The sequence below is a fragment of the Lissotriton helveticus genome, chromosome 10 (genome assembly GCF_964261635.1).
Source record: "Lissotriton helveticus chromosome 10, aLisHel1.1, whole genome shotgun sequence".
NCBI classification, from domain to species: domain Eukaryota; kingdom Metazoa; phylum Chordata; class Amphibia; order Caudata; family Salamandridae; genus Lissotriton; species Lissotriton helveticus.
In genome coordinates this window covers 350,793,770-350,819,475 of record NC_136071.1, presented here as the reverse complement: position 1 = coordinate 350,819,475, position 25,706 = coordinate 350,793,770, and the positions used below count along the sequence as shown (strand labels likewise).

At 43.3% G+C, this 25,706-nt stretch overlaps 1 protein-coding gene across 1 annotated transcript in view; it reads left to right on the top strand.

Moving 5' to 3' along the window:
* The window catches only part of NBEAL2 (neurobeachin like 2), a 682,983-nt gene that overhangs the window by 593,737 nt on the left and 63,540 nt on the right, over positions 1-25,706 (top strand). The window contains exons 43-48 of the mRNA XM_078662556.1: positions 370-479; positions 8,132-8,249; positions 12,056-12,153; positions 13,967-14,083; positions 19,564-19,653; positions 20,655-20,764. Coding sequence (XP_078518682.1) covers positions 370-479; positions 8,132-8,249; positions 12,056-12,153; positions 13,967-14,083; positions 19,564-19,653; positions 20,655-20,764 — 643 coding nt within the window. The remainder of the gene's footprint in view (positions 1-369; positions 480-8,131; positions 8,250-12,055; positions 12,154-13,966; positions 14,084-19,563; positions 19,654-20,654; positions 20,765-25,706) is intronic.

Below are 25,706 nucleotides of genomic sequence, written 5' to 3'. Positions count from 1 at the left end.
AGATGATAGATTCGTAAATGATATTTAGGACAATATTGATGTCAGACCATATTTTTGTATACCGTACTTTTATGTACAGCAGTTGAGATGGGAGAGACAAGAGAACTATTATCTATTATGTTAAAGCAGGCTGGCAAATGGGCTAGCTAGAGGTTTAGGCATTCCTTATATGAGGTCAGTATTTATGTATCTAGTCAGTAAGTCTGCCAGTTACCACATATGTGCCATATCCATTCTTGTTATATCTGTAACACTTTTAGTGGTTTGAGAATTAAATAGAAATAGTGATAGGATTACAGATCTTTTTTGTCAAGAAGTAAATTTTTTTGGAAATGCGATTCAGAGAACTAATCTGTATTTCATGTGCAGGATTTGATCTTGGATGCCTTCAGATCTCTAATGGGAAGGTGAACGATGTTGTGCTTCCAAGGTGGGCTGAGTCACGAGAAGATTTTATCTATAAACATAGGAAAGCACTGGTAAGATTATCAAAGAATAAAACGTTTTCAAATTGTTAAAACATAGTGTTTCTCCATCAGGGTTTACGTAGTTTGAAAGGCCTTGGTAAGCCTGGTTAAGTAAAATCATCACAGTGGCCTGTTAGAAATGCAGGGTCTCTAGATGGCAGTGGCTTTCACCCTGCCAAGTAGGTACCCTTGCTTCTAGTCAGGATAAGGGGATTAATGCAAGATAACCCCCTCACCCCTCTGGTAGCTTGGCACAAGCAATCAGGCCTATCTCAGAGGCAATGTGTAAAGTATTTGTACATAACACACACAGTAACACAGTGAAAACACTACAAATGGACACCACACTAGTTTAGAAAAATAAAATATCTTTATCTAAACCAAACAAGACAAAAATTACACAAATCCAACACACACAAGTCAAAATATTACTTTTAAAAGATCTAAAACAGTTCAGTCCATATAAAGTTATGGATGCTTCCCTTTTAGCACAAAGTACCTGCTATGATTCAAAATCACACAATGAAAACAAGCGCAGGAGAGGTGAGGCGCCATAAAGCACAATGATCCATCAGTTCCTCTCACTCAGGGAGGGTGATGCGTCGGTTCCTTACTCGTAGGAAAGGTGATGCATCGGTTCTTTTCTCCAAGGGAGGTGATGCATGGGTTCCTTACTGCTACACAGGGGAGGCGATGCATATGTTCCTTACTGGAGATGAGGTGATGTGTTGGTTTCTTACTAGGAGTAGAGGTGAAGCGTAAGTTTCTTACTGTGCGGGTGAGGTGATGGGTTGGTTCTCCGGACAAGCGGCCTTGGTTCCTTACTGAAGCCCAGCGTCGTCGTAGACTTGACACACAGGTGCGATGCGTGGAAATCTGGTTGCGCTTGAATCGATGCAGGAGGGATAAACTAGGTGCTGCATTGATTTCTTCAGCTGTGATCCAATGATGCATCAGTCTTCTCAGCCGCTCAGCATGGCCTGCATCAGATTCAGTGTGGGGGCCTCAGACTTTGCAGACCGCTGTGCTGAACTCCGGCTGGGGTGGTTCTTTGAGCCGAAGCCAGGTGCTGCGTCGAATTCTACGGCGGTAGTGCATGGAAATTTCTCCCACGTGGCGGTGCTGCATCAGAAAAACAGGCGCTGGAAGGGTCATGTGTTGATTTTGCAGGATTTCACAGCTTTTTGTTGCAGGGAACACCGCCAAGGGCTCAGAACTGGAATTAACAACACGTGGCTGGTCAGATCTCCCAGCAGTGGAGTTCAGGCAGCTGCAGATAAAGTTTCTGATGGCCCTGAGACTTCCAACATGAGGCAAGCACACACAAGCCCTTGGAGAAACTTCACAAGCAGGATACAGAGCAAAGTTCAGTCCTCTCACTCTCCACAGCCGAAGCAGCAACTGCAGGCCAAACCAGCGAAACAACACACAGCAAAGGGGGAGTACTCCTCCTTACAGCTCTTCATGACAGAGGTTCTTCTTGATACAGAAGTATTCTTAAAGTCCGGGGTTTTAGGTTCAATACTTATATAACTTTTGGCCTTTGAAGTTGACATTCTTTAAAGGACTGTCTTTATAGTGTGCACGTTTTTGTCTTGCCTGGTCTTGGCTCCAGACACACTCCAGGGGGTTAGAGACAGCCTTCAGGTGTATGTGACAACTCCTCTCACCACTCTGCCCATTACCAGGCTGATGGGCCTTACTGAGCTAATCAGTATATGCAGGGCACACCTCAACTCCATTTGTGTGACTGTCTAGAGTAAATGCACAATCAGCCCCCTGTAAGTCTAAACTGGACTGACAGGGAGGTAGAGGCACAGGATGGCAAAGCAAGAAAACGCCCAGTTTCTAAAAGTGGCATTTTCAAACACAGAATTTAAAACCCACCTTTACAAAAAGGTATGTTTTAAAATTCTGATCTCAGAGATCCCAAACTCCAAACCTCTAGCTGTTCCCAGTTGAAAGTTACACTTGTAAAATGTTACAAGGCAGCTCCAATGATAACCTATGGTAGAGATAGTCCGTACAATAGCGAAAAACTAAATTGGCAGTATTTCACTGTCAGGATATGTACTGGTGTGTTTTACATGTACTACCTTTCACATACACTGCACCCTGCCCATGGGGGTTCCTTGGGCCTACCTTGTATGTAGTAAAAGGGAAGGTTTATTTATTTATTTATTTATTTTCGAGATTTTTATAGCGCAACGAATACCCTGGGGTGTCTCGGCGCTGTGGAGCTACTAGAATCAGCCGTCATCTTACTGGTTGAATAACCATGTTTTTAAGAGCCTGCGAAAGCTCATCAGGTTCGGGGCGGTCTTAATGGCCAGTGGCAAGAGATTCCAAAGTTTTGGAGTGGCCACCAGAAAACGCCTGTCTCCCCAGGTGGCAGTTCTTGTACGTAGTACAGGGAGGAGGCTGGTGTTAGCCGATCTTAATTGCCTCTTGGGAGTGTAAAGCTGAAAAGCTTCGATAAGGAACCTGGGTCCTATGCAGTGTACTGCCTTATAGGCAATGCAGAGGGCCTTAAATTTTATGCGGCTCTCTACTCTCAGCCAATGGAGGTGGCAAATAGCAGGGGAAGTGGGCTTGCGGCGAGGGATATTTAGGAGAATCCTTGCAGCCGCATTCTGGATAGACTGCAATTTTGTTAGGACACGCTTCTGAGTGTGTAAAAAGAGAGCGTTCCCATAGTCTATTTTTGAGAAAACTAAGGTAGAAACCAGAGTTTTCCCAGCTGAAGTAGGGAGGTAAGGCAGTAATTTCCTAATTTTTTTCAAAATGAAAAATGCTGAGGAGACAACCTTATTAGTGTGGAGGTCAAAGGACAGCTTGCTGTCAAAGATCACTCCCAAATTTCTGGCCTTATCCACTGGGACAGGTGGGGGGCCCAGCTTTTCTGGCCACCAAATGGAGGACCATTCCGGGGAAAGCCTGCCAAAGGTCATGATCTCGGTCTTGTCCGAGTTAAGCCTCAGACAATTCGAGGCCATCCAGGTACTGACCTCGAGCATGGCTCTTTGGAAGTTGGCTGCCACGGTAGGGCCATCCCTGTGGATAGCCAGCACCAGCTGGGTATCATCTGCGTAAGATGTAAGTCGTATCCCATGGGCCTTTATTACCCTCGCCAAGTCCGCTGCGTAGATATTAAATAGCATAGGACTTAGCGAGGAGCCCTGTGGGACTCCACAAGGGAGTGCAGATGTAGGGGAATAGTAATCTCCCAGCTTCACTGTCTGGGTGCGGTTTTCCAGGAAAGATGAAATAAGGTCCCTGGCCAAACCGTTTATCCCCAGGGCTGTGACACGGTCGACCAGAATGGTATGGTCGACCGTGTCAAAGGCTGCCGACAGATCTAAAAGGATCAAGACAGCCGCCCCTCCCTGGTCCATGATTGCCCTGAGTTCATCAGAGGCCTTTATCAAAGCGGTCTCAGTCCCATGCCCTTTCCTGAACCCAAACTGCGTTTCGTCGAGAAGTTGGTGAGCCTCGACGAACTCTGATAGTTATCTATTCATCAGGAATTCGCATACTTTGGCAGGAAAGGGCAGACACGCAATCGGTCTGTAACTGGCCACAGCTGTAGGGTCCAGGGAAGGTTTTTTTAAAAGGGGTTTTATGACAGCTTTCTTCCACAGGCTGGGATATTGACCTGTCTGGAATGCAGTATTGCAGATTTCCATAAGTGGACGTGAGATCACTTCCGTGAGTTTTGCCATCACGGAGGGAGGGCACGGGTCCAAAGGGGAACCTGACTTGATGGTGGAAATGAGTCTGACAATGTTGTCCTGTGAGGTGGGTGTAAAACAGGGAAAACGATCATGATTGTGATCAAGAATTACTTCTTCCCCAGTACAGACTCTATCTTTAGTTCTGATATCCCCTTCAAAAGATGCATATATATCTGCCACCTTTGTGGTAAAGAAAGTAGACAGTTGATTGCAAAAAATCTGTGAGGGTTCGACCCCGGGTCCAGTGGAGGGGGTGGACAGAGTCGTAACAACAGAGAACAGCTCTCTAGCCGAATTTGCAGAGTTCTCTATTTGTGTTGAGAAAAAAACAGTTTTTCGGGCAATAATCGCCTTTTTGTATATTCTGAGGGCATCTTTATAGGTTTTTTCGGCTATAGGGCAATAGCCTTTCCTCCAGCGCCTTTCTAGATTCCTGCAATGTTGGCGGTGAAGTCTGAGATCTTCAGTGTACCAAGCGGCCGACGGAGATGCTCTATTAGGTCTCGTGAGTTTCTCCGGGGCCACTAGATCGGCGGCACTTCGGATCCAGTCCTGGAAATCAGCGGCTGATAATGCAGGTGTATCTCCTACCCAAGGGCAGGAGAGGGCCAGGGAATTTAACATCTGAGGGATATCCGCGTTTTTCCAGGGACGAATCCCAATCCTGGTCCGTGGCCTGGATAATGAAGGATTTACGGTCCGGATATATAACTGAAATATAATGGCCCTATGGTCTGACCAAGTGATAGGGATGGTGTTCAATACAGAGATGTCAGGATCATTGGTGAACAGACCGTCTAAGGTATATCCTGCCTGATGTGTGATGCCCTTGACCAATTGGTGCAGTCCCAAATTGGAGAGATCAGCAATAAGTTGGATCGTATCGTGGTTGTCCTGCTCTTCCAAATGGAAGTTAAAATCTCCCAATATCATATATTTCTCAGAACTTATGATGTGATCATTTAAGTCAGAAAAAGTAGAAAGAAAGGGGTTTCGAGGGCCAGGGGGCCGGTATAGTAATATACCTTTGAGAGTTTGTTTGGAGTTAATGCTAATAGCAAAGGTAACTGCTTCACAGTTAGCGGAGTTAATGGGATCCAAGGTGGTACGGTATTTGTCCTTATAAATGATAGCGAGTCCGCCGCCTCTTCCTATAGGTCTGTCATGTCTGACTACACTATATCCATCAGGGGTTGCGGCACAAAAATCCGGCCCTGATCCGGCATCTGCCCAAGTTTCAGTTACAAATAGTAAATCCAAGTCATGAGCGAGTATAAACTCGCTGATCTGGAAACTATGGGATGGAAGGGAACGTGTGTTAATAAGCGCTGCTCGACAGCTATCTGCAGCAGCGTTAATTGGAACATAGGGCAAGATGGAAATAGGGTCTTGATGAGCTGATGAGTAAAAATGTGGGAGTTGGTACGAACACCCTGAGCACGGAGGGGGACAGACGCCCACCGCAGCGGTAGGACAGACAGTATTACAATTGTGATATAGCTTACCTATATTCAGCTCTTTTAATTGCTGAGGAGAATAGCGCAGTCGGGGACCAGGGATTATGGCCCTGGGCCGTGTCCGGCCGCGGACGGGCGCAGACGGGCTTGGCTTTGGCGCGGCTTCGGCGCGCGCCCGCTGCGCCAGCCCGCTGCGCCGTCTGGTCATAGTACTGATTTATTGGCCGTGAGGAGGGTGGGAGGCCAGCGCGACTAGAGCGCAGCCCCAGCCCACACCCAAGATGGCGCCCGCCGCCGCCTACAATCAACCAAAGCGGCTAGGCGAGGCGAAAAGAAAGCTGAATAGTGTGAGGAGGGGTGTTAGAGTGCCTCAAACTAGATTCCCGTTACACTAATAGAATAAAATGCCCCCAAACAGATTTTTCTGCACAAAGTAAAAAATGATTTTAAAACGAAGTACAACACGTTTAAAATGCAGCAATGATTATTACAGATCCCAGGTAGCTCGCAGCCCTTGTGCTCACACAGGGAGAGCTAAGAAAGGCAGCGAGCGTCTGCACACAACAAGCTAAATAGTCTGGGAGGGCGGGAGGCCAGCACGACTAGAGCGCAGCCCCAGCCCACACCCAAGATGGCGCCCGCCGCCGCCTAAAATCAGTAAGGTTGGGGCCTTACAAGTTAGTGCACTTGTCAGGTTGTCATGGCAGTTAAAAACTGCACTTAGGCACTGCAATGGCAGGCCAGAGACAAGTTTACAGGGCTACTTCTTTGGGTGGCACAACCAGTGCTGCAGACCCTCTATTAGTATTTCATTTACGGGTCCTGTGCACACATAGTGCACTTTACTAGGAACCTACCACTAAATCAAATAAGCCAATCATGGATAAACCAGGTCCTAATGTTCTGTATCTGCGGCATCCCTGTTTAAATAATTTGCTATGATATCAGTAGGTCCAATATAAAGGCTTTGAGTGTCTGATAAAAGGACATTGCCCACTGTGAGGATTCTGCTTTATGGTTGTTTGGCACAAAGATATTTAAAATAAAGCGTTTTTATTCCAAAGATTGTGACAACAAATATTATGTATGGTGTGTATTTACAAGGATTTCTTTGGAATACGTTATTGATAAATTTATTGTGGCCTCTTCTTCACTAAACCAATAGGTGTGCTTTATATATGTTGATGTGCTGACACCTTGATAAAGTCAATAGGCTAGTCTTTTATATTTTCGAGTTCTGACCCTTTGACAAAGCTAGTAGACCTGCCTTATTTAACATTACATGAAGAGATATAGCAACTGGCATTAATGTCCATTTCATTGGTGGCTGATCTTAACCATTTTCATCAGGTTGGATTAGATCAACATCGCAGTCAATTGCTGATATGTTAGATGCATATCATAGATTTTTCTGGCACCAGTAAAAATGAGATGTTTGCAAAAAATGTGTTAACCAGTGAAGTGTAATTCTCTTGAGGATAAATATGTTTGGTATTTCATGCTGATCTCAACTTCTGCTTTTGAACAAATTGTCTGAATCTGAGAAAGTTGCTTGGTCCCCCTGCCACTTATTATTGACCTGGTGTGTTAGATTTAGGAGTGTTTAGAAAATAGATTCTGAATATACTTTTAAATGTGGTTTTAACACTTCTGACTGGGCATTCAGACTTTCCTATATGTGATTAAAAAGGTGCAAATAATGACTCAAAACATTATGAATTGAATTCTAAGTCCCTTGTTTGGAAGTCATCTACCTAGGGAATTTGGTATGTGTTTTTTTTGCTGGAACCAGCAAATCTGCCAACTGCAGTATCTGTTTCTAAAAACAGAATCCACCTCCATTAAAGGGAACTCATCATGCTCTGCCTACATACAAAGTTCTCTCGTAATCAGCCTGTGTTCTTAGCAAAGATACTTTTAAGTCTACAATGATCAATAAATTCAGTTGCAGTTTTTCAAGGTTCTTCTTAGGTGTGTAGTCCTGGTGTCATTGAAGCGCTCATTTTATTATTTTGAATCTATAAAAACTAATATCCATTCACTGTCAACTCAGCTACAAGGGCACAACAACCATTGTTTACACTTCACAGCTATTGAATTAGAGACAGACCTTACAACAACAAGAATGAACCTGTGCAACATTGCTTTATTTTCCCTTTCAAGAAGCTGTAGGCTACCTTGGCCTCCTTTTTCAGCAAGTTGGTCTTCGGTCCCACTTACTTATTTTTATTTATACTGCTCCCTTTTCTGTAACTGTAGCAATTACTGAATATAATGTGATGGGCAGCCATTACATTTTTCACCTGCACAAACTAAATATGAACTTGAATGTAAGACATGAAGATAGTGGTTTGGTACATAAAATAATACTCATCAGTTTCTGTGCTCTCTTCATTTGACACCCATATTTCTTTTCCAAGCTCTTGCATCGAAACCTATACGATTGATTTTCTTTTTATGCATCTCCAAATAGGAATCGGAGTACGTGTCCGAGCATCTCCATGAGTGGATTGACTTGATATTTGGATACAAGCAACGAGGTCCGGCAGCTGTGGAGGCCCTCAACGTCTTCTACTACTGCACCTATGAGGGTAAGAGGGTGCTCGTGCATCAGACTCCAGCTCTAACCATTAAGGGGTGCAAGTCAGTCCCTATCAGCTGGCTGGTCCTACTAACACATGCCAGTTTGTAGGTGCCCGTGGAGTTCATGGAAGGTTAGCATCAAACAGGTCACATAACACCACAAAAATAACTCATTTTTGTTGCAGAGGGTTGCCAGTAGTTGTCCAACTTTAAATAACTGTACACTCTACAGTTTTTTGGCTTGCATTATTTTGTCTGTCACAAGATTGCTTGTATCTGTGCTTTCACTTGCATTTCATTAATCTTGTGTTTCTTGTGCTTCACCTTGCAATGTAAGATGTACTTTTGGGGCCATTCTGGTGAACCGAGATTTTTTGATCCTGGGGGACCCTTCTAACTCTAGGTTGACAGAAACATCTACTCTGCTCATTGTCTGATCAAGTATTTTGGCTGTGTGTATTGTGTCTCACAATATTCGGTCCTTTGTTTCAGATATTAGCTACATGCTAAAACAACAGTTGATGGACAGAATGCAGAGCAATGTCATACATTCACCCCAGTACAGAGATCTGGGCCTAAATCCATCATTTTTTGCTCACCATGCCATTCCAGTTGAACAATGGCCACATGTTGTGGAAATATTTATTTTTCAGTGTTTTGTATGGTGGGGACATGTCACCTCGTGGTTGTGTCTGAAGTATAGATGAATATGTGATGCTTCAAAATTATATGTGTACTAAAGGTTGTTAGTGAGGCAGAAAAAAGGGCATGGTTCTTATTTTTAGATGGTCCCAGTGAATGCAGTGCAAGTAAGGGGAGCTATTTAGTGTGTTTTAGTTGGATATGGTATAGATAATCTGCTGGGCACTCATAGTCCAATCATGAGATCGATAATCAGAGCTGCTTCGATTGCTACATTGTATGTTGGGCATACACCTATTCACTCTGGATGGAGACCATTCTGGCCATATGATCCTAATGTATTTCTTTGATATCTTCTGTTAATCACTGTTGATGGCACCCTTTAGTGGTTGAACTCTGTATGAACCCAAGTCTTTTATTTGCTGAGTGTGTTGTGCCAAATGGAGCAGCTTGGAGTGAGTTGGAGGATGGATTTTTTTTATTTTTTATTTTACAGAGTTTTATATGGCGCAAACATGACCCGAATCGGGTATCAGAGCGCTTTACATAGCGCTAGTTGCATTACATGAGGACACATTCATTTTTCTTGATAGGCATGGGGAGATTAAGTGATTTGCCCAGAATCACTAGATGTTCAGCGTCATTGCTGAGACTCGAACCCAGTTCCCTAGATTCGAGGTCAACCACCCTAGCCGTTAGACCAACTCCTCTCCCCATGGATGACCTCAACTTATATCCTTTTTTTTCCTAAAGATGGACAGTTTTGAAATGTCACAGGATTATGAGTGAATTATCCCTGGATCTAGTAATTTGAATAGGAGGTTGTCCCAGAATGAGGGTCGTAGGGCATAGCAGGGCATCCCGGCCCTTCATAAGGATCAAATGTGGCTGTCAATGCCTTAGCAGTGATGCAAACAACGTGTAGTGCTCCATGTACCAGAAACATCACAAACCCACTATAACTAGTGCCTAAACTATGTTATAGAAGGTCAGAAACAGTGTCATAAAGCCACCTTTCCCTTCCACTGACCAGCACAGCCACTCCATGCATGTGTGTGAAGCATATTTGGGGTCTAACATGATGGAATCCTATTTGGCAGGGATAAGATAAGTCCATGCCATGTGTAGCTGACTTAGTTTTACACTACAGACACATTCACATAAAGAGTACACTTGTTCCAGCCCAGCAGTCTCCTAAAAAAGCGGAATATTGAGTCATAAGAGAACACATGACTTTACTTGATTGTTAGTGTAAGCTCCCTGAATAAGCTTTTTGAGTCTCTACAGCTTCCCTAAGCTGGAGCATCCTGCTCATGAACATGAAGGGGCTGTCATGGAGCAGTCAGTGCACGGTCTGTGGGTGAATAAACTTTGAATCACCTGTTGCTTCAAACCAACTACGATAGACTGCCTATAACCCTTGTTCATGATCAGAACAATGCCTTGGCTTTCTTTTTGGACTGGGGTAGCACTCACTCATGGAATTGAAAGGGAAGTGAGCAGTTCCCAAAATGAACCACAGGCTGGTCATGAAGCTATATGGCCTTTTACTGACATCTCTTGGGAGTCCTAGTTGATGTCACCAGTGAGTCTGGGCCTTTGTCTTTTGGAGTGGTGAGTTGAACTAAGTTTCCCAAATGGTTCAGCCTTGAATGACTCAGGATAATCTTGATGCTCACCTCTTTCCTCTAGGAGGGTAGAGACCATTCCAATGTAAGGCCTTACTGGCAGCTCTCATGAGGTGTATGTTTCACAGCCCTCTGTGTAATAGACTCTCTGCTTTTGACAGTCTCTTTCTTCTCTTAATGTACTGGCTTATCACTTCAAAGAATAAGGACCCAGGTAAACGTCATGCATCCATCTAGCCAACCACTCTCTTGTTACACACCCTGACAGCCAAGCCATATAAGGCCAACCATGTATGTTACCAATCCTAAACATAGCCTGCAGTTCTCCCCTCGCCCCCCTCCAAAATAGGATTCCATCATGTTAGACCCCAAATATGCTTCACCATGAGCAGTAGTACCACATAAAGAGACCAAAGAGAGCACACACTTGGAAAAAAATTCCTTTTTGTTAGTGACATATACTTCTGTGAGTGACTTTGTCAAAGTACACACCCACCGATGCACACTTTATACACAGAATATCTACACCTGATCACTTTTACTTGTGTGGTGCTGCTGCTTTCTCTTGACAAGCATACCAACGTAGGCCTTCCCCAAGTAACAGTAAGTACAGTTGTAGGTTCCCCATTCTCCCTACAGAGAGGGAAGGGGTGCAGAGATGGCAGCTCCATAAAAAGCTTATGCCAGGCTATCTACACATGCCTCTCCAACTGCTGGGCAGCCTTAAGTGAAAATCGTATTTACCTTTTTGCTGAAATGTTAGATAGTTGAGCTTGGAAAGTATTACTAAAAGAACATATACAAAGTTACACGGCTTAGGCTACTTTATGGCTTTCTCCAATGAACAATTTGTACTATTTGTGGGATCATTGGACAGGTGCAGTTTCTCTGTCCTGGGACATCTCATCGCATCTGCAGAGTTCCTAAAATGAGTGAGAGTTTTAAATGTTTATATATATGTTGGTATCATCAATATGCATCTGGATCTGAAAATATTCAGTTCTAGTATGAGTACCAGTGGGTTAATGCAGATGTAGACCACATGAGGTAAAATGGAGGATCCCCCTGGCACTTTAAATGATATGTGTGCAAAAGTGATTTTACTGATTCTCTTCTCTTTTGATGGCAGTGATTTGCTGCAGGATGCAGTAGATAAAATGTTTCTGCATGTCAAAGTTCTGTTGAGCACTGACATATATGAGCCTAGAGTGCTGCTCTAGCAAGTTGCTGCATGATGTGGGTAAGGGGTTGCCAAGTAGAACGCATTGCTTAGATGTGTGCAAAACCTTGATGTTTGTAGCTCCTTTGATAGTGTACACAAGTGATTTCTGTCAGAATGCAGAGGTGGTACTGTACAGCTTTCAGAACTGTTAGTAACTCTCCAACTGTGATAACCCAAAGACTCACTAGTGGTGATGAAGGAGCTCTGATGACAGACCATCACCTAAATAATGGGAACATTTGAGCCTAAATTTGAGCCTAAAATGTGATTCTGCAGCAATAGTTTCTTGCTTAGATTGACATCTTTTTCCCGCGTTCTATAGGCGTCGTTGATTTGGATGCCATTGCAGATGAGACAGAGCGGAAAGCTTTAGAGGGAATCATCAGTAACTTTGGACAGACCCCATGCCAGCTGCTCAAGGTATGTGGGATTTATAGAAAGCTGGCATTACTTTGCATCAATACTCAAGAATGAACATTTTGGAATACTTAGGTTGTATTGTTGCTCACACTCTGTCTGAATGTCTTCAAGCTCTCAATTCAAGGATGTTGGTTAATGCCATACAGAGTCAATCTCCAAATCTAACCAAGCATACGTTTCGCACACTTTAACTGTTTCCATATAACTGTGTCCAACTTTTCCTGTTCTCCTGCCTTTTGGGAGGGGATTACATGTCATGTATTGAATATGAACCAGTACCTAGAGGGGTTGTTTTTCTGGTGAGTTTACAAGAGTTTCAGCAGGGGTTGTTTGCTCGTGGGTTAGTGTTTTTTCCAGATATTTGCAGTGGTATACTGGTTCCTAGGATGAAGTTCCCAGCTTTTCCTTTTTTACTAGAATATCATGTGACGGTCTGACAGAACTAAAATCGGCAAATGCCACCCCACATCCATACCTCTATATTGGAAGGAGTTATCCTGGGCATATTGCATTATAGTTTCTGTTGCATCAACCCCAGTATTTGTCAAAATGAACTGATTAATCCCAGCCTTAAGGGCATTGTAGGAAAAAAACTGGATAGGTGTATTTATATTGCTGTTATTCAGAGAGCAGTGGTTACACATCTAACTCACATGCAGTAAATGTTTCACTTGCTAAGTTCAGTTGGATTTGTTCAATAGGCTAGTAATAGTCTGATGGATTTTGGAAGTACAGTTTGACATATTGCACTAGTTTGATGTATTATGTTGTTGCTATGTTGTGTTATGCTAATATTAATTGTAAATAATGTAATCTAAAGGGAAGGGGCTAGCCAGGCTGCTATGTTTTACTTATGTCAACTTGGCAAATGACCATGTAGTAAAAAATGTCTGGTGACCCTGAGAATGATGAATCTCAAAATGTCAATTTGACAAAAGATCATATTGATCTTTTGCCAAACTGACATTTTTGAACAAAATAGTACTAGTTCTAGCTTAAAGATAAATGTAAAAAAGGCTCAATAATTTTAGATTTTTTAACAAGGCTGGAATTTAAAGGCTAATTGAAAAAATAACTTTTAAAGTGGGTCTGGAGGACAGAATAGTGCATAATTAAAATGTAAAAAAAAGCCAGAGTAGACCATTTTCTATGTCTACTATGTTCTGGCCAGATGGAGGCTCATGGGGCAAAATATGTAAGGTAGAGCAAGAAATAAAATGGAAGGAGATGGCAGCAGAAGAGAGAGGCAAACCGTGTTCATTCTCATAACTAAACGAATGCATAGCAGGAAAGGGAAGCAGGGGCAAAGTAGGAGAGAGGTTTGTACAAAACATGAATGTGCATGGTGTGTAACTAACAAGTCCTCTTCTCTTCCCACCGAAAAAGAAAATAACACATGGTAGCAAAGGAAGAGAAGGGCTTCGTGAATGGAGAATGAGGAGTTATGAACTAGAGAGATAGAAGAGAGCTTGGGGGTCTACCCTCATTATGTAACCATGATGAAACCATTTAACAGAAATATGCCTTAAATTTGTCATACTTGATAATGAAAATTTCAATATGAACTAATATTTCAGGCCGGATTTGTTAGTGAGGGTTCGGTAGGGCAATGTTAATCCACTTATTTATCAGAATGACAGAAATCTGATTTATTTGTTGCCACTTTGTGCTTTGTGGGCCTCTTTTGTACAGTCATATCTAGAGGACATTAATGGTTTTGTTATCTAGCATTGCTACAAACTGGGGCCTATATAAACATCAACCATATATTTACTGTTTGTACTAAGCTATTCTAATGTGTTTACCCCCAAAGGAGCCGCACCCTGCACGTCTCTCTGCTTTGCATGCTGCTAGACGATTGGCCCGTCTGGATACCTATTCCCCCAGTGTCTTTGAAAACCTTGGGGAGCTGAAATCCTTCTTTGCTGAGGTAATTTGTCTTCTCTTCTGAATATCTCAAATATGCAAGTCCTCTTTCAAGGTGTTAATTTGGTTATCCATCATAGAAGCATGCCACTTCATTATGGGTCAAAATGGAAAATACACTCCAGATTCGTTACTGGGGTACCCTTAAGTACATACTTGCAATTTAAGGGAGAAAGCAGATAGACTGGGGTCCTGGATAGCAGAATCCTAGTCAGACTATGCCAAAAACAGTGATACATCAGCAAAAAGTGGGGGTAACTATAAGAAGCAGATCCTACTTTCCTACACATTGGATTTAATTTCTACCACTAATTTATTATCGGATAAGCCAAAAGACATGGTGGATTTTTTTTTCTAAACAGTCAAAACTGGCACCAACGTGCTGATTGAGAAGCGCGTGTTTCCATGATGGCCTGATCCTTGCTCCCGCTGCAACTGGCTCCCGAGGTACAAACCTGCTCACACGCCTACCTACGTGCTGCATCGTCCCACGTGCCCTCCTGTGATGCTGGTGCTTCCGGTAAGGCCCCGGTGGTAGCCCACGTCGAGTGGTGAGGTGTGCGCATGCCTCCCATGCGGCATGATCATACCACCAGCAGCATCATTCCGCTCCCGCAGTGCCACTCCTGCTCTCCTGAGGCATTCGTGCGATAGAGGGTTCACGGCCCCCCTGCAGGCTGGTGCAGCCCTGCCCTGGTATCGTGGGATAGTGAAAAGAGAGAGAGAGGGAAAAAACAGCAGAAAAAGAAGGGAACAGTTCCTCCCACACATTGCATGCCTGGTAGAAGACCAAGAGGAAAACTAAATAGAAGGACAAGACATTAAATGAAGTTCACCATTGACAAGGACACAGTAGAAGCAGTTCTCAAGGCAAATACACCCAGAGTGCCACGCATCACCAAAAGTAAGCACCAGAGTGGCCCAATCCTCAGGGCGCACACAGCAAGATGGATAACGAAGCTGGTCAAGCGGCACCACAACCACCCAGCCTGCAAGGGGAGCCACCAGTCGCCCAACAGACGGCACAACATTCACTAATCAATGCCCTGCCTCCATTCAGTGAACTCATTGACCTGGCCACCGCTTTCCCTCAGTGGACCGCCTGGATCAGCAGGCTGGACAATTATTTCACAGCGACGCGTGAAAACAGATGGGGCAGGTAAACGGTCGCTGTTACTGCACTTTGCGGGGGAGAAGATATACAAGCTATTTTCTCACCTACCTAACGCCAGTTCACCCAACGACTACAATGTCGCAGTGGCAGCTCTAAACGCTCATTTCAATCCTCAACTCAACCCTGATTATGAACGATTTAAGCTATGCCAAGCGCGGAAGAGAGAAGGCAAATCAATGGATGCGTTTCATGCGCGACTCAGAGAACTGGCCAGCAAATGTACAGCCGACGACCAGAACAAGGAAGTAAGGACCCAGCTAATACAAGGGTGTCGAAACAAGAACCTCCTGACACTTATCCTGCGGCAAACTGGCATCACCCTTAAAGATATTCTCATAATGGTGCGATTCCACGATCTGTCGGATTCCAGGGCAACTGCGATGGACATGGCCATGACGCAACAAGGTGAAAAAACCTGTAACCATCAAAAGTGAAAGAGTGGATGCTGTACGCACACTGACCCGAGGTGCTCGAAGGAGATGGACGAGCAGGAGTACGCACGAGGCGCAGTGCGGATAATGTGGAAGGGAAGAACACCACCAAGAAGAATGCCCCACGTAAGGCAGGACGTGCTCAAAATGTGGCAACCCAACCATTGCGCAGTGGCTTGCAGAGGAGGACCACAGAATCGAGGCGCCTGATGAAGGAGATCACCATCCAAATCAGTGAGACATCTGTCACTAGAAGACCATGAAAGTCCAAAGACATCCAAGACAGCAGTACAAGCATGGCAGTACCGAGAAGACTCCTCCACCGATGAAGAAGGCGAATGCCACCTCATATAATTCGCTAGCGCCCTCAAGCGGAAGAGGTGCCCCCAACCCACCTCTACCATTGAGATCGTCGGATCTCACATCACCGCCCTGATTGACACTGGAGCGTTTGTCAATGTCATAGGCGTTTGTACTGTTGACACCACATGTCCAAGACCCATACTAGTCCCGTCACATGTGAGAATCCTTACCTATGGCAGTCAAATACCTCTACCCCTCAAAGGCAAGATAGTGGTACAAGTGAAATTGGAAAACCGTGAGGTCACAACAGTGTTTCATGTGGTCGACATGGAGGCCAACAACCTAGTAGGAAGCCACTCAGCCGAAGATCTCCGCCTAATCATCTTCGCCAACGCCGTCAAGACCCTACAAACAGAAGACATCCTAGACATGTTTCCACAACTATTCAGAGGCTTATCGATGTGTAGTTTTATCGGGGGTCTCTAGACACATTCTAAGGCGGTCAAACTTGTTGCTCTGCACCATCAACGAAAACCCTTTCATCTCAGACCCCTCGTCGAACAAGAGCTTCTAGACCTCGAACATCAAGGAAAAGATCACCGGGCCATCTCATGGGTCTCACCCATGGTGATAGCGGAGAAGCCTAAACAGCCAGGGAAAATCAGATTATGCATTGACATGCACCTGACAAGCAATCAAACAGACACATAAGAGACACTTAACCCCGACAGTCACCGATATACTGGCTGTCTTAAACAGATCCCAGTGGCTCTCTAAGCCGGACCTCAACGTGGGGTACCATCGGTTGAGGCTGGTGGAGGAGAGAAGATAGATACCAACTTTTTCAACCCACATCAGCCTGCGCTGAACTTCGGAATCTCCTCAGCAGCGGAGATATTTCAGAACATGGTTTGTGAACTATTGCCAGGTCTCCAAAGGGTGCTTAATGTCAGTGATGACATCTTAATACATTCCGCCACCATTGAGGAACACCACCGCCACCTCAAAGCAACGCTCCAACGCCTTGCCAACCATGGGGTCACCCTCCATCAGGAAAAGTTCTTGTTTTTCCAGAAGTCCATAGAATTCTTTGGATAAGCATTCAACCAAGACGGAGTCAAGGTAGACCCGCGCAAATCACATGCCATCCAACAAGCGCCTGCCCCCACAACATCATTGAAAACCTGCAGCTTTCTCGGGATGGCCACCTACTGCGGGTGGCTCATACCCAACCTGGCCACACTGGTTGAACACCTAAGGGCTCTGACGAAGAAGAATGCCAGCTGGAAGTGGGACTAGGAAGAGGAACAAGCATTCCAGAAAATCAAGGCGGCGCTTCTGGGAAAAACAACCATGGTGTATTTTGACACTACTAGGAGTACTGAAATCCTGGTGGATGCCAGCCCTGTAGGGCTCGAAGCTCTCCTGACCCAAGAAATAGAGCCAGGGAAATGGGCTCCACTGGCGTTTGCGAGCAAGGCCCTCACACCAACGGAAGCTCGCTAACCCCAGATTGAGAGAGAGGCACCGGCAATTAAGTAGGCACCGCATCCACCACCAGGGATTGAACGCTGGGCAATACAATTACAACAGTACCAAATGGAAGTGGTGTACCGACCAGGTGCAAAAAACCCTACAGACTTTCTATCACGACATCCCCCCGAGGCGACTGAAGCCAGGGGAAAACAAGAGCAAAAGACGGAAGAATACATTTACATGATATCTCAATGGGCCTGCCCAAGAGCTCTGACTATGGATGAGATCAAAGACCAAACTAGCACCTTCATGAGCACAGAATCTGTGCTGGAGTCTATTCAGAAGGGATCCCAACGGCTGGGACGGGGCCAACCGAGACCGCCTTGGCAAATTCTGGAAGGTGAGAGAAGAGCTGAGCATCGCCCCTGAAGGAGTAGTGCTAAAAGGATTCTGAATTGTCGTCCCCACAAGCCTCCACGAATGAGCCACGCTCCTTGCTCACGAAGGCCACCAAGGAGCCACCAGAATGAAATCAAGGATGAGAGAGAAGGTGTGGTTCCCTGGACTAGAAGCTGCAGTAGACGCTCTAGTGAGGAATTTCCCGCCTTGCCAACTAACTAGCGGTCAAGAACACCCTGCTCCTGTAATAACCGATGAACCTGCAATGATTTTGGCAGTTTTCGGGACGGAAGTAACTGCATCTACTGCATTTGTGCATCTCCATCCAGTTCTGGAAAAAACATTCACACTATTTGCATTACCCCAAGAGATCAAAACCGCTAATTGACCCCCATTTCAAGGGGCTGAGTTTAAGAACATGCTTGAGTCAATCTGAGTCACCATCATCGCATCACTCCCCAATGGCCACAAGCCAATGGGGAGGTGGAACGCTTTTGCGACACTGAACAAGATTATCTGCATTACTGTGTCAAAACAATCAGACCCAGAACCTGCTGTTCACAGATTCCTACGAGATTATCGAAGCACCCCACATTCTACGATGCAGAGGTCACCCTGGTCCCTGATGTTAGTCGGACCCCATTGGGAAATCATTCCACAGCGAGCAGTTGGGTTCCAGAACCCTATGACCCTGCTGGTACCCAGACATGGTGAACAATAAACAATGAAAGAAGCTAGCGGGAAGAGAAAAGCCAAGATCCTGGTCATAACCCCAGGGAGTCTTGTCCTGTTGCGGAACCTGCGTGGCGGATGTAAGTTTCGCACAAACTGTGAACCTGCTCAGTGGACTGTATTGTCAACCTACAGCACCGCTATCACAGTTCAACGAGGTGAGGAAGCAATCACACAGAATGTATCCTGGTTTCGGAGGATACCAAGCCCTGACGCCACAAAGTTGATGTCGCGATCCATGCCCGGATCCGCAGCCACTGCAGAAGAAAGCTTCTTCAGCCAAGGACGAGAATCAACTGTGTCTGAACCGTCTTCTCCTAGGGTCACTGGCACTAAGACAACCACGACCATGCACCCAGCGAAGCCAAGTGGTGTTCTGGATTGTCAGCATAGTACCCCCATCAAGATATAACCTCCGACCAAATCCCAAGCCAAGTCAAAGACTCACAGACTTCATGTGTTCATTTTTGTTTTGCTGTTTTGAATACTGACTTGAAAAGGGGTGTAGCAGTCTAGATGGTGCCATATGGATTCTCCCCATTACCCCTTAGCCCGGAAGGGCCAGCACACAATGTAGCACACTCTGGCCAGGCGTGGCTAGAGAGCATAAATAAACGGGCGAAGGTTGCTCATGACTTCAAGCCCACACAGAGTTACTGGTGTCTGTGTGCCTTCACTACTGCGCTGCGACCTAGGGCCTGCCACAGCGTGAGATCCAACATACATGCAGTTTAGTTTTTTCAACACTTCCCCATTTACTCATGTGCAAGCTCCTTGTGTCCATTTGCACATGCATTTTCTTCCAATCTCTGCAAGCATCAAGCACAGGGGTAGCTTAGAGTTGGATGTGTAGAGAAGGTTTGTACTCTATGAATGCTCAATTGAATATTCTATTATTATATTGCTTTAGTCACAATACACAATAAGTATATGCTAATTAAAATATATTATTGTGACAATCTTTTTCAGGGAATGATGGATGGAGAGCCCCTGGTGAAAGCTGTGGTCCCTAAAAACCAGGCACACTCCTTCATCACCCAGGGATCCCCAGATGTGCTGGTAAGTTTCAAAGCATCCTGGATGGAAATTCAATACTTGAGTTAATCCACTGTAGGACATGTAAGAGGTACCTTCCACCACTCCACCCTACCTCTATCATCCCACTACTGCCATGTGAGTGCTAGCAACCATTCTCTGCTCATTTCTGTTTGCCTCTCACTTTAATCACTGAGGTCTGCCTCTCTGTTAGCACACTGAGACTGCCCTTGCACACAGGGCTGGACTGGTCGTAGCAGGCACCAGGTGTTTCCCTGGTGAGCTGGAAGGGTGGGCAGCAGTTTTCAACTGGTGGAGGACATTTTTGTTACTGGGGGGAATTTTTAAAGTGCTGCAAAATTGGCCCCTTGTAACAAAACCGCAGCAGCATTGGTCCAAGGGCTCGTCTGGCGTAATTGGGAAAGCAAACCCGCCCTAGCAGTCCGGCCCTGCTTGCACACCAATAGTGTCCTTGCACATCACCACAGTCTTTTGCAACTGGGTGCTGTCTCTTACACTCAGATTGTCCGTATTACTCCTGTACATTGTTGGAAGAAGCTGTCTATACAACCCTTATACTGCACTTGGCAACATTTGTCTCTAGCAATCAATATAAAGTGTGCGAAGCAGCGTCAAGATGCAATCACCTGCTTGATGCTTCCACTAGCGATCTGACACTGCACTGATAGCCCATTGCTACCCACTTGCATCATAACTAGAGATGACCAGATGTTGGCCTGTGGCACTAATGTGCCACCACCTTAAAGAAGGATCCTGCATTCCAATTATCCCCCACTAGTTCTAAAATACATTTCTAGCTCTAAAAGAACTTCTGCTCCAGGAGAATGCAAAACCGGATCTGTGGGGTACTGTGTGGTGCATATTCATCTAGTAACACATTACCAATTGATGTTAAAGGTATTAGTTTAAACTGGTAGGAAGACTCATTGGGTGGATGGCCCACTCAAAAGAGTAACATGTACTCCTCTCGTCCCCATTTTATTATTGTTTCTCTCTCATCCCAGGTCACTGTTAGTGCAAATGGCTTGCTGGGAACCCATGGGTGGTTACCGTATGATAAAAATATCTCCAACTATTTCAGCTTCACCAAGGATCCCACCATCTCAAACATCAGGTAACTATCACAAAGTGCAATTTTGTCTAACATGCGCAGGTTGTGAATTGGCCAATACTGTTGATAACAATGAGAAGTTGTTACCTGAGAGTCTCACTCGTTTATGCTCCATATTGCATGAAGAATATTCAACATATTTAATCAGAATTGACCTGGGTCAGCATACATACCTCTATTGGCAGGCACAAACAGGGCTTCCGATAAACTGTGTGACTGCTTGTGCTGGAAAGAGCAGCAGCATGCTTTACGGGAGAAAAACAAACAGTGAATGATGACATTTCCAACATAAAATGGATATGCTGGAGTCTGCCACAATTGTACTGTTACTGCTGTACTGCATATTTTGATGCTCAAATGAGTGAAATTAGCTGTGGCGTGCCACCAGGGGCTACTCTGCCATTATTGTTGTGATACTGGAACATCTCTCTGGTAAACAATACAAAATCCCTGGAAATAAAATCTATAAAGAGTGATGTGGATTGCAAAAAATTTAGAACTCTTTAAAATGTACACACACGAAGGTCAATTTTTACTCCCATTTCTAAACGGAGAGATACAATACATCCACTTAGCCATTTTACGTAAAGCCTGGTGTGAAACTGTCGCATCATTTCAGAATTTCATTTCACTTCTGCAAAAGGAATTTAGCATAAACTGGGGCATTGTGTCCAAAAGGCTCCATTTGAAATAAGGTAGGACATACAATATTGGGATTATTAGTTATTAGTTAAGAGTTATTTAGGATATTATTTAATGATTTTTGGCCCAAGATATTAGCTATTTTATAGTAATGCCAACATATGTAGTACTCCTAAATAAATGGTATGACTTTCTTTAAATTCCATTAAGATTTTTAAAACCCATACATAAAGAACAGAAACTTTTTTTGGTGGGTGGTCTCAGCAACTCCGAGAAATTTTCTTCTGCAACACTGCCTCTGCTGGTCATTCAATATATTCTGCAAATGGAAAAGTCCACTATTAACAGAACTTGAATATTTCGAAACTAATGCAACACAACAACATACAGATTTTGATAAAGGGTTATCAATCAGTACTATGACATATGTAACATTTGTGAAAATACACACCTCAAAAAAATTCAAATCTCAATTTTATTTTCAACCTAACATACCTCTCAATCCTAAGCCTCCATTGCTACCACTCTCTACACAACTTTAGCACCTATATTAGAACGTAGATAAAAAGATCTCATTGCTATCCAAGTGACAGCGTACCCTGGTCACTGCAATTCTTTAGGTTATGGTACCCCAATGACCCTTAAGTGATCTGATAAGTTTCTGGAGGAAGGTTTATGCTACAGTTAGTGCTAATGAGAAAAAACTATGAACAATGGATTCTGACATCTTCATTCTTTTACATCCCTATCAGTTATGCTATAGAGAACCTGAGAATATTATGATCACCAACACCTATAATCTCCTGTGTATATTAATCAGCATGCCATTATAGCAAATATATGATGTTCAGAATTGTGGGATACAATGCCTTAGTAAACAAAATCAGAAAGTTCAGTTGTCCAGCATTAGAATGCATACCTAGTTCAAAACCTGGTTATAGGTTAATTGCTTTTAGTTATTTGCATTGGGTAGATATATATATCAATATACAAACAAACTATCTCTGCTCCTTCTCTTTCTGTAAACGTTTTCTTTTCCAGTTGGGAAAATCCAAGTTAAAATGAGATACACTTATGAAAATTCTTGCTTCGAGAAAATAGATTGTTTGAACAATCATCGGTAAATACTGTTCTATCTCCTGTCTTCTTAGGGGTTGGAAGAGGCAAATTGTTCCAGCCAAAAATGTTTCTAAATCTTTTTTCAATGTCATAGTGCATCAATAAAGACTAAAGAAAGTGTCTTAATGCTGTACGTACCCATGGGAAGAATAGCACATACAGAAAGCATGTTAAAGAATCTTGTATTCAAGAAATTACTACAAAAATAAATTAGCCAGTATTAGCAAATGGGTTTGCATACAGTGAGGGTTCCACTGTGCACATTTATTGTGTGGAGCTGTAAAACATGTAAAGGAACTTAATGTTGAATACAAATAACTTCTAGGTCTTTTTTGGAGATGATAAAGGTTAAAAGCTGGAGTAGGTATGTGGAACGCAATGCACAGGTGCATAACTTAACATTTACTGTGAGATTATTCAGTGTTCTTTGAAACCTGGCGCTTCATGGATGAAAAGACCATTTGAAGGATAAAGGAGGTGGCACAGGGTTTAGACCAAGGTAGACCTTGAGGATAACACAGAAAGCAAAACAAAACAGCTAAGAGGGAGTGAAGCAAAGATGAAAGAACGACATAAATAGCAGTCTAAACTCTTCGCTCAACAGAAAATATTTTCTGCTGAAGTAGATATCCTTGTCTACCAATGCAAGTTTTACTGTTAATGGAGCTCATTCTCTTACTCTCTTAGTTTCCAAAGGATCAGTTGACCTAACTGGCAACAACAAGGAGATGATGGATGGGGCACTGAAACTTTTCAGACACTCACCCCCAGTCACAGAGCTGGGTTGAATCCATCGTTATTCTTTAGCTCACTTTGCCACCTCAGTTCAGACCAAGCTATATGCAAATCAGTCTTGACCCTGTGCCTCATGGGAACAGTCCAGCCCGAACTGCCAAGCCAGGTCTTCCCTGAACCGGAAACAAGCATCCTGGGACCGGTTTAGGGGTAACACCTCTCATCAGCCAGGCTATCTTGAATCCAGTGGCAAAGTGAGTAAGGGACCCACGTATGGGCATACCCTGCCAACTTAGGGCGAACAAACTTAACACAAGGACTGCAACAAACTGTAGATATTTTTACCATTACTGAATCTAACAGATACATACATTGAATACATGGACAAATGCATTACCTGATGTTGCCTCCACTCTGCAAGATTATAGGTGGTGTTTGAGATAGCTAGACCCATTCCTACATTGATAGTGATCTTATTAAGTACATACTTTGTCATACTATTTGAGGGAATAAACTGAACTTCACATGTCAATCTTTGATGAGTAACATTCATACATGTAAAAATTATTGAATTCGTATATTCCTATTGCTTCTACTGAAATATCTAAATACTAAACACTTCTTACATACATAATCAGAAGCACAGTATTTAAAGCAGCGACATAGACTAAATATACCACTAATGTACTTTTGGCTATGTAAAACAGTTTCCCCCTCAGTTAAACATCAACTAGATCTGGTGATATGACTCTTCATGACTTTCAAGAATAGTATATTTCAAAGCTTTGAAGTAACTTTGATGCTTTTAGCAGACAAAGCAAATGTTCATTGTGTGTAACATTGTAAGCCAGTTTTCCTGTTGCAGTGAGTACATGAAATACAACAATAAATCTTTACTCTGTTCTTGTTAGTTAGAATAGCTAAGTTGATCAAATCTGTGCAAAATAGAATGCTGACTAAACCTCTAAAAATACTTATGGTTTGCCTTGAACTCATTTAAAGAAAACAAAATGCATTACTTTAGTTTGATCTATACACATTTCAATTTCCGGGACCATGATCAGCATCTGGAGTCTGCCTTGCACTTCTCATAAGCCAAAAAGTACTTTCACCCACTCTATTACTCTATTGAAATATGTCTGCTTCTGTAGAAATGTTCCTGGACATAAAAACATGTTGATGAAATCTCATCGCTAAACTTATTTGCTGGAAATTCCCTTTCGAAGTCCATAGTTCTTTTTTCATCACAGAATATTAGCTTTCTCCTTGGGTTTTAGTGTTCCCATGAAACATGCGCAAGCACAAAGCTTTTTACGCCACTTCAGAAGCTGAATTCCAAAGTGCACTATCAAAGGCCTCCCTGTAAAGATCTAATGTCGGTTTGGAAATGACAGCCTACTGAAATGCCATGACATGAAAAATGCACATTTTAAGTGCATGTATCTCATCATCAGCTGCCTTTTGTCACAGCACATAATAACCTGCTTTACAAAGCATAGTTGCAAGGGGGTTCTTAAAATATGTATAAAACATTATTAAAAAATCATTACAAATGTACGTTTAATTTATAAATTACTATAATTAATCAATAGCAGAATCTACATATCTTACAAACACAAATGATTCAATAAAGATTACTTTGTTGTGTATTTTTCTGTGTAGATTTACAGGTGATTAAAAAGCAGTACATCTAAGGAACTTTTTGTAACTGTTACAAAGCTTAATTTAAAATTCCACATATTCAATATACAGTACTTGTTGTTTGCACCCTATGATTGTACAAAAGGTGGGTCTCTGTCTAGAAGGGCTTTGTTGGTGAAAAACTATGGTTTGGAATGTGGCCCTGTGCCATCATCAGTGGCTGATGGTAATTCAAACATGCTTTCTATTGTGTTGTTTGTTATGCTGATATTTTGGCATCCATTCCATTCCGTTTGCCTGTATTTCACTTTACTTCTCTCATTTAATGATTAGCAGTGTAGTGTAGTTCATATATTCCCAATAGGCTCTGCGCATTGGAATAACATAAACAGCAGTTTAGACGTAGGACTGAGGTCATCTAGGTCTCTACTGACTATGTTAGACTTAATTAGTTTTGCCAGCTAGCTCAGAGGTCACTAGAAACTTTCTCGAATGTTCAGGAAGGAGTTGATTAGACAAGAAGGGATTAGTTTCTGACAACCATATAAACATGACAACTTTTCTCCGTCAGAATAAAGAGTATATCTCTAGAGTCTTGTGAAAACAATAGACAACTATTTCACTCAGTCAATCGTGCATGCTTAATTTCACCAGGAGTGCAGAGAAATAGAGAGACTGGCGTTTTCAATAAAAGGTGTTATTTATGGAGCAGTCTTCTGTCTCATGCAAGAGAAATGAGTTGCCACAATTGCAATACTTATCATGAAGTGAAGTGCGTACAGTAAAAGGAGTATTATGAAATAATACT